The sequence below is a fragment of the Choloepus didactylus genome, chromosome 18, assembly GCF_015220235.1.
Source record: "Choloepus didactylus isolate mChoDid1 chromosome 18, mChoDid1.pri, whole genome shotgun sequence".
In the NCBI taxonomy this organism is placed as follows: Eukaryota; Metazoa; Chordata; class Mammalia; order Pilosa; family Megalonychidae; genus Choloepus; species Choloepus didactylus.
In genome coordinates this window covers 76,294,934-76,304,814 of record NC_051324.1, presented here as the reverse complement: position 1 = coordinate 76,304,814, position 9,881 = coordinate 76,294,934, and the positions used below count along the sequence as shown (strand labels likewise).

General features: G+C 47.9%; 1 protein-coding gene across 1 annotated transcript in view; it reads left to right on the top strand.

Moving 5' to 3' along the window:
- Positions 1 to 9,881, top strand: part of WDR45B (WD repeat domain 45B) — a 53,284-nt gene continuing 43,403 nt past the window's right edge. Inside the window, exons 1-3 of the mRNA XM_037808686.1 lie at positions 1 to 120; positions 1,382 to 3,007; positions 8,075 to 8,149. Coding sequence (XP_037664614.1) covers positions 2,713 to 3,007; positions 8,075 to 8,149 — 370 coding nt within the window. The 5' untranslated portion in view covers positions 1 to 120; positions 1,382 to 2,712. The remainder of the gene's footprint in view (positions 121 to 1,381; positions 3,008 to 8,074; positions 8,150 to 9,881) is intronic.

Genomic DNA, 9,881 nt, shown 5'->3' with positions numbered 1-9,881 from the left:
GTGTCCTTTTAAGGAGAGGGGACTGGAGACACACAGATGCGGAAAGGAGGCCTGCCTGTTGGGTCAAGCTCCGAGTTTGTGTCGTTTGTGACGGCAGCCCCAGGGAACTCAGACAACAAAGTAAGTTCCATTTCATGGGAAAAAGTGCTATAGCAAATCACACCGGTGGTTCTGTGAAATAAAAACAAATAAACCCCAATTCGGAACATACTAAGTGGGACTACACCCACGTTTTGGTGGTGAATTGGAATGTAAATTGAACCCTAGGGAAAACTCCTCTCAAACTTTGTCACCAGCCATCGTTTTTTTCTGCAGCCTTCTCTGCTGGCATAACCCATACAGCTTATGAACATAAGGGACTAATTATTTCTCAGATGTTTTCAAATGTCTAGATTCAGACTATATTATGCACAGTTATGTTTTCAATTGCCCTGTGAAAATTACTGCAATGCAGGATAATTTCCTAGACAGAGAGCTTATGACGACTTTGATGAGGGATTAGTTAGGCAAATACTGAATCTGGAAAAAATGTCAGTTACAGGCTTGATAATGTTTGTTTTGCCAAAGGAGCCTGAGATGCTGAGGCTTCCCTTTGCTGGAGAATTGTAAAATTGTAGCCACTCATATTAAGGGGACAGAAACGCAGCTCTGTTTCAGCCGTATAAGGACAGCTGGAGGGCGAAAGGTGCTGCAGCTTTTTGGGGATGGACTTCCCTCCATCCCAGCTTGATGGGCGGGGTGTGTGTGTGTGGTGAGCAGGGGGTGGGGCGTGGAGGGGTTGGAGATCTCACACTGATTCTGTTTCCTCCCACATTTATAATTAGGTCTCTTTCTTAGGGCTTGGATCTTTGGATTCTCACTCACTTTTCTCTCAAAGAAGGCTGGCTGCTGCAAATCACGGTTTTGGCTTGTAATACTACTGTCCCTGCTCTGCCTCAACCCAGAACTCAAGAACCGAACACTGTCTTTCTTTTTTTAATGCACTTTTATTGAGATACGTGCACGCAGCATAGACGTCATCAGAAGTACACAATCACTGGTTCATAGTATCATCACATGGTTGTGCATAAAGCTCCGTGATCAGATTTGGAACATTTTCATTACACCAGAAAAAAAATAAAAACAAAAAAGAAAACCCTAATCCTCCCATACTCCTTATCTACGCCCCCCATATTATTGACCCATTGTGTTGGTATGGTACATTTGTTACTGTTGAGGAAAGAGATATAAAATATTACTGTTAACTATAGTCCATAGGTACATGTACCCCTCTATTAACTCCTTGTAATAGTGTTGTACATCTGCTCTAGTTTATGAAAGAACTTTTTTATATTTGTACTGAACACTGTTTCTTTTGCTTTTCTTTCCCACTGTAACAAAGGAACCTTCCCTGAGCACAGATGCTTACGGGTCATGGTGGAGAGGAAGATCATGGAAGCAAAAAGAAGAATCCCAAATTCCACCTTGACTCAAAGCCACTGCTGCTGCTCACACCTTCCCCCTCCTGGAAGAGCCGTGCTCTGGCTCTGCAGCAGACCAGGGGGGCTGTCCAAGCCACTGGCCAAAGCCCACCAGGGAACACAGCTGCCAGTGGGCACAGTCGGGTTTGCTGACTCCTTGCTCCACGTTCCACTTTGGAAGTGGGGATAATGGACGGCACTTTTAAGTTTTTCTAATCTTTTTCTTTGTAAATCTATCCTGTACATAACAGAGCACACATAATGTATACATTTAAAATAATAATAATGTGAACCTGCCACCCAGCACCTGAAGAAGCAGAACTAAGAAGCGGAAAGGCCACCTCTGAAGCCCTGTGCATCCTGCAGTCGTCTCCTCCGGCTGCAGTAACAAAGTACCCCAGACACAGTGGCTTAAAACAGCACAACTGTACTCTCTTGCAGTTCTGGAGGCCACAAGTAGGAAATCAGGGTGCTGACGTGTTGGTTCCCTCTGGAGGCACCTCACCAGCTCCCAGCTCCTGGTGTGTGCCTGAAGCTCTTGGCTTGCAGACGCATCACCCCAATGTCTGCTTGTGTCCACATCGACTTCCCTCCACCCCCCCTTCCTCCTCTCTTGCACTTGTCCTTGCATTTAGGGCCCGTCCAGGTAACCCAGGCTGATCTTGCCTGGAGCGTCTTAACTAATTATGCTTTTTCCAAGTAAGGCCGCATTCTCAGCCTCTGGGTGAACATCCTTTTCCGGGTCACCCCCCAACCCATCCGATGGGTGCGGCAGCGCCGAGCCTCCTGGCTGGGATACAGTCGAGGTGGTGGTGGGGAGCGCCCTGCTGACCCCCACCCAGCCCTCGCAGCCCTGGAGGGTGGTGCGCCAACGCGAGGCGAGGGGGGCCGCCCAGGGAAATCAGAGACCGGCCGCGCTGTCTGCGTCCCCAAAAGACGCCGCCCCAGTGCTGAGGACACGGAGGGAGCCCCCCGCGGGCCCAGGGCGGGCAAATGGCAGAGGAGGGCACAGGGGCTCATCCTTCGCGGCCGGTCCAAAGGGACCTGTGGGACAGCTCCTCTGACGGGGAGGGAGCGGGCCAGCCGGGGGCTCTGGACCCTGCCTGATGTGAGGAGCGACGGCCGAGCCACCTCTCTGACCTTCGGCTCTTTCCTGCTCTGCAGCTCTGCTGTTGCCACGCGCGGAGGATGCGCTCAGCCATCTGCCCGCCTGCCGGTGGATGCGCTCGGCGATCTGCCCTCCTGCCGGTGGATGCGCTCGGCGCTCTGCCCCGCCTGCCCGGGGGATGGGCTCGGCGCTCCACCCTTCCCCCTGCGCCGGGTGTGTGCGCTCGGTGCTCGGCTCTCCTGGCTGCGCGCGCCGCACGTCCAGCCAGCGCTTCCGGCCGCGGTGGCCCCGGCGCCGGCCCGAGTGGACCCGACCGTCCTGCTTTCCCGAGCGGCATGCGGCGCTGAACGGCGGGCGGACGACGGCGGCGCCATGAACCTCCTGCCGTGCAACCCCCACGGCAACGGGCTGCTCTACGCCGGCTTCAACCAGGACCACGGTGAGGGCCCCTGACGTCCCCCGCCCCGGCCGGCCTCCCCGCGCGACGCCCCTGCCCGCTGGGCCTGCCCAGCCTGGAGCACTTTGCCCGCCAGGGTCTGCCCGGGCCACCCCCTTCACGGCGCCCCCTTCTCGCGCGGTCCGGGTGCGAGGCCGGGACCTGGGGCCGTGGCGGGAGCGCGGGGTCCGGGCCCCCCTCGGCGCCCCCCAGCCGCCACACCCACTCCGGCTCTGGCGGGCTCGTGTTCCACCTGCTTAAATTTTACGGTCGGTCTCGAAACTCCCTTTTTCCTGCCCATCATTTGGTATCTTCAGCGAATAAGCTGTAGCTGTTTTGAAAAACGTTTCGTTCTTTTAAGCTACGTAACTGTACTTTTTACAGATGATTCTTGCAGGCCAAGCGTCGGTCTTCACAGTTTCTGTTGGTTTTAATCAGAAAATGGCACGGAAAACACCCCTCCACCTTCCAGGGCTTTTTTTTCTTGTTGTTTCGCGTGGAATAAAAGGACTTTTTAAGCCCTGACTGTTGCGTGTTTCTGAGGGAAATCGTATTTTTCACATTTTTGAGTCCAGCGCTTGTCAAGAAATGATTGAAATCCGTGATCTCTGTTAGAAGCAGGTCGTGTGGCTCGTGGGCTCCGCGGAGCGCCATCCTCCGCCTCTCCCAGCCTGGGCCTGCCCGGTGCGGGGGTCTGGGCTCAGAGGGTTCCAGCCCGACGCTGTGGACGCTGCCGGGAGAGAACGGGATTTTGGTAGTTCTCTCTCCACCTCAGATTTTAAGTGTTGATTGCTAAACTTCACCGTTTTGGAGCAAAGGCATAATCGCTGTTATTCAGGGATGGAGTTCCAACATTGGCTTTGGAATTGTTAGTTTTGAAGAGAATCAGCAAGTGCTATATGATTCCATATTTGTAAGGACAATTTAAAATAGATGATGCAATAATTATCTCTCACAGTTGGCTTGTATTTATGCTCAATGTGAGCCCCTTCTTGGGCTTTGAGGCATACACTGGCTATAATCAGAACCTGCCCCAGGTGTTGCTTGTAGGTAAGAGATGTATAGGAAGTTTTCATTAAGTTGGGGGAGGGCAAGTTTACTTGGGGCCTTTGAGGTCTCAGTAGTCTTCCTGGAGGAGGTGGTGGTTTGACCAAGACTTTGTGGCAGTGGGGAGGGTTGGGAAGGGTGTCAGAGGAGAGTCGTCTGGAGTGGGCCTCCACCGAGCACAGAGGGGCATATAAGTGTCTGGGGCAAGGTGTTGAGCCTTGGCCACAAGTGGCTGAACATTTTAGATTTTGATTAGCAGAAGAAGGCCAGCCAGTAGGTTTGTAAATATGTTGTGCTAATAGTTGAGAACCCTTAAGGAATTAGTAATGATATGACAACTCCTTAAGAAATAGGTTTTCACACTTAAGTTTCAGGTTGCACTTAGGTCAGTACTCTTCATGCCAGGTGACTGAGTTTATTACATTTCGTTATTACATAAACAGATTTTAATTTTTACTCCCTTAGCATTTTTAACACTCTCATTGCAACTTCAGGCTTAGAAATAATTTTTAAAAGGACGTTTACCCATTGTTTTTAATTGTTCAGAGTTTTCATTTGTCTCCTTCCAAAGCTAATTTGTGCCACGGTTTTCAGAACTCAGTGGGTTGCCCACCTCTTTTCTTATTCCTCCGGACAGCAGTGGTGTTGAAGTAGACACACCTTCTCTGGGTACAAGCTTGCCTTGACGGTAGCAAGACTTAGGTGACGTCCCTTGGTCCAGTTCAGTGGTCGTTCTCCAGTTTAGGGGTGAGAGTGCTTGAGTGAGGGCACTTCAGTGATCCTGATGCCATGTCCCCGAGTGGGAGCTTCTGCAGTTGCAGCTGCTCTGGGGGTATGTGCAGTTACCAGCCATTGAGCCACGTTTCTCTATGGGAAAAAAAGTTTTATTAAGATAATGGCATTTGGGGGTACATAATACATTCAAAATGGCATAGTTGGGTTTTTTGGGTGCAGTGTTATTGAGATCTATTCACATACCAGATACTCATCCAAAGTGTACAGTTGTTCACAGTTGTGCATTCATCACCACAACCAATTTTTGAACATTTCATTACTCTAAAAAAAAAAGAATAAAATTTAAAAAAGAACACCCCAAATATCCCATACCCTTATTCCCCCTATTATTTATTTATTTTTTGTCTTTGTTTTCTTACTCAGCTGTCCATACACTGGATAAAGGGACTATCAGTTGCAAGGTTTTTGCAATTACACAGTCACACCTTAAGAGCTATATAGTTATACAGTCATCATCAAGAATAAAGTCTACTGGGTTGCAATTCAGTAGTTTCAGGTATTCCTTCTAGCTATTCCAATACACTAAAAACTACAAAGGAATATCTATATAAGGTGTAAGAGTAACTTCCAGAATAGCCTCTTGACTCCATTTGAAATCTCTCAGCCACTGAAACTTTATTTTGTTTCATTTCTCTTCCCCTTTTTGGTCAAGAAAGCTTTCTCAACCCCATGATTCCAGGTTCAGGCTCATTCCTGGAAATCATGTCCCACATTGCCAGGGAGATTTACACCCCTGGGAGTTCAGATTCCACATAGCGGGGAGGGCAGTGAATTCGCCTGCAGAGTTGGCTTAGAGAGAGACAGGCCACATCTGAGCAATGAAAGAGGTTCTCTGGGGGTGACCCTTAGGCAAAATTATAAGTACGCTTAGCCTCTCCCTTGCAGTAATGAACTTCATAACTGCAAGCCTTAAGATTGAGGGCTTGGCCTATTAAATTGGTAGTCCCCAATGTTTGTGAGAATATCAGGAATTTCCCAGGTGGGGAAGTTTAATATTTCCATATTTTTCCCCAGTGCTTCAAGGGGGTTTTGCAAATACTTTTTAATTCTCTGTCCAAAGTACTCTGGGATAAATTGGGGTATCACACTATGCTGTAAAAACCAACAAAATCTCACTCCTTATTCAGGATTCCATGTAGTTATGGTATTCTAATAAACTGACCATATGTGATGGTTAGGTTCATGTGTCATCTTGGCCAGGTAATGGTGTCCAGGTGTCTGGTCAAGCAAGCACTGGCCTAACCATTAATGCAAGGACATTTGTGGCTGATTTATTAAATCATCAGTCAACTGGCTGCAGCTGTAACTGATTATATCAATGAAGAGCTTGTCTTCTGCAATGAGAGAATTCAGTTGGCTGGATTTAATCCAATCAGTTGAAAACTTTTAAGTGAGAATGTTAGAGGATCTTCGCTGCTGCTTTGGCTAGCCAGTGAAGTGTTTCCTGAGGAGTTCATCGAACACCTTCATTGGAGTTGACAGTTCGCTGCCTGCCCTATGGAATTTGGACTTGTGCATACCCACAGTTGTGTGAGACAGTATAAAATCTTATATTTATAGATATGTCTTGTTGATTCTGTTTCCCTAGAGAACCCTAATACACTATACAAGGTTAAATTAAATAGTGTGCTACAGAAGATATAAATTTTGCACCAAATAAACATCTCTTCCTTTGGTCTCACACAGAAATTGAGGTTTTAAAACACAGTCAGTATCATCCTTTTCTCTTTAGTCTAATTTGCCTTAGTCCTGACCAGATCAGCTTCATTCATATCTCTATAAAGTTTTAACTCTTTTTCAGGTTTTTTTTTTAACATTTGCTGTATGGGGTAATACTGATTTTCCTAGCTGCCGAACTCTAGCTCTGAGTTTCAAGTGTCACACAGATACCCGAAGTTCCAGGGACTGACCAGGTTATACACAAGAGCTCAGCATCTCATAATTTAGAAATAACTTTAACAACTCGGGAGTAGATGTAACTGCTGTAAGAGCTTACAACCTAGAAACCTTACAATAAGCCTTCCCCTTGTAACCTGTGCTCTCAGATTCAATTCTCAGGGTTTACACGTTATATTTAGTCCATATTAGTGAGGCATTATAATATTAGTGTTTTTGTTTCTGGCTTATTTCACTCAACATATGGTCCTCAAAGTCCGTTCACCTAGTTGCATACCTCACAACCTCATTTCTTCTTGCAACCGCTCAATATTCCATTGTAGGTATACACTGCATTTCACCCTTCCGTTCATCAGTCGGTGTACCCTCAGGCCGCCTCCATCCATTGCAGATCTTGAATACTGCCGCCATAAATCCCAACATGCAAATGTCCATTTGTGTCCCTGCTCTCAGTTCCTCCAAGTATACACCCAGTAAGAGTGCTGCAGGACCATATAGCAACCCTGTTCTTGGCCTCCTGTGGAACCACCACACTGCCCTCCAGCTGGGCTGCACCGTTCTACTTCCCTGCCAACGGAACAGGTACACGTCTCTCCACATTATCTCTAATGGAGTTCTAAAGGGCTTTTGGCCCTGGCATTCGTAACAGTGATGTGGTTGCCGTGAGAGACCAGGCTTTGCAGCGTTTCACGTGAAAAAGAACTGAAGTGTTTTGTTTTCTTCCTCGCCTCAAGATTCATGTGAACCAGCAGCTGGGTTTGGCTTTTCAGGAGGTTAACATAGTCTTGGGTTGCATGATGGCAAATGCGTCTGCGCCTCTGGGTTAGCACCATCTTGAAACCGAGTGCTGTGTTGAGCTCCTGGCTGTGCCTTGTCCGTGACTTGGAGACCATGGCTGGGTTTAAGGCCTGAGGGTGATGCAAGGGAAGTTGGGAGGAGTCTGGGGCTGTCCTCCCATGCCCTCACCCCGGCCATGTCCTTGCCCTGCCCTGGGATGCCGACCCCACTGTGACCGCCTGCTTTGTTCCTGGCACAGGATGTGGTTCAGGGGTGGCTGAGCATGGGTGGGCGCACACTGGTGGGGGCACACAGTGGCTCCTCGGCCTGAGCTTGAAGGGCTCCGAGGAGCTGGAAGGTGAAACGCTGGGAAGCATATGTCCTCCAATAGCATTTCCGTGAGGGGAGCTGTGACATCGTGTGCACCACAGAGGTGTGGCCAGGGGTCCACTCTCCTCAGGCCCCTGGCTTCTGCCCGCTCCAGGCCTGCGTTTGTCCGACGTCCCCGCAAGCAGGTTGACGTGTCTCTCTTCTCTCTTACCCTCTCTGCCTTAGGATGCTTTGCATGTGGGATGGAAAATGGATTCCGAGTCTATAATACCGATCCTCTGAAAGAAAAAGAGAAACAAGGTAAGGAACACGTGGCATTTCCGGCCCTCGGGAGGGGGTGCTTTTGAGAGAAGGGCATGGCTCAGGCCCCTCTGCAGACCTGAGTGCAGCCGTCTGCCGCCATTGGTTGAGCCTCTCTGGGGCCGGGGTCTGGGGCCTGTGCACCGGGGTGCAGCCACCTGTCAGCTTTCAGCTCCAGAAAGCCATGCCTGGAGAACAGGCGTGTTCCCTGCTCCTTTCCTATGAAAAGTAAAATTGTGTAGAACTCAAATGATTTTAATTACAGCATATTGGGACATTTACTCTTTGTAAATGACCAACACTTAGAAAATATCATTTGTGCTAATGAATTATAGTTGCTTCTGTTCATCTCAATGTCTTCAACTATGTTTTCATGGAATATAAGTTTTTAAATGTTGAAATTGGGGACTCTGTTGGCAAAATAAAATAATGGTGGTCCCTTGCCCATTTAGCAGGAAAAAAAACTAAATTTATGGATAGAAATGTTTTGGTTTGGTTTTTCCTCCTAGGTGTTTTTCTTAGCCCTTAGATTTTTTCTGCAGTATACCTGCTGGCAGCGTCAAGCTGATGAACAGACAGCTAATAGATCACAGAGATGGGAAACAAGTCTCCTTCCTGCAGTGTGGTTTAGATTTCTATTTGGTGCACATATTATACTTTCTGATGCTAGATCCACACTTCATCTGTAAGAGGAAATCACTGTGGAGTGGGTGGCACCCTGGCCTCTGTCTAAATAGCTCCTGCATATTTTAGCAACTAATATCCTACAACAGGGATTTTCAGGGTGTTTTTTTTTTTTCAATGGAATCCCTTTTTCAAGTGAAATCTTAGGTACAACTCTAGTATATGAAACAGTGTTACATCCTATCTAGGAATTTATTTTGTAAGCGGGGATCTGTGGCCTTAATTTATTATGGAAGGGCAGTGGAGTTCTACAGTTAAGAGCTCAGACTCTGGACCAAACTACATAGATAGTCTGTATAGATTCAAGCCCTTACCAGGGTGCTGTGTGGCCTTGGGCAGGTGCCCCCACTTCTCAGGGACTATAAAATGAGGTGATGGCTATATGGGGTGTGTGACTTGAGGCTCGGTGGCCGGCACACGCACTGAGTGCTGTGTAAGGCTGGGGCAGCCTGTGGGGTCCCTGAGCATCACAGGTGTAGTCTTCTGTGCACCTAATTGATGTTCATTTCGTTTAGGTTGTGTACTGAATCAGGACAATTCTGCTTTATGCAGATAAGTAGTTACATACTGGTTTTAAAAAGCTTGCCTTGCAAATCTTAGGATACATTTTACTTAAACTGATCAGAAGCTTGAAGAGGAGTTGTAGCAATTGGTTTCAAAGTTGAATTGTTAGGTATACCAGCACTGATTCCTAATTGATGAGAAGTTGACAACAAATTCAGAATTACTTACTCTAAATAAATTAGACAATCAGCTAAAATCCCCAGTTCCAGAGAAGTCTTTCCTTGTCCTCAGGTGTTGCCTCTGCATGTGCGTGCTCTCTCCCTGCTCGGCTCCCCTGGGACGGCTGCCCCTGAGCTTGACATGTATTAAATTAATACGTGTGCATTTGTGGTTACTCACATCTCCATGTTTTGCATGAGCACTTGGGCCTTACTGATGGTGAAATGAGGAAACCCAACTGCGCACGCAGGATCTGCATGGAAAGGGTTACTGAGCTGCCCTGTTTCTGGCATCTGCACCTCCACAGCAGAACAGGCAGAAGACT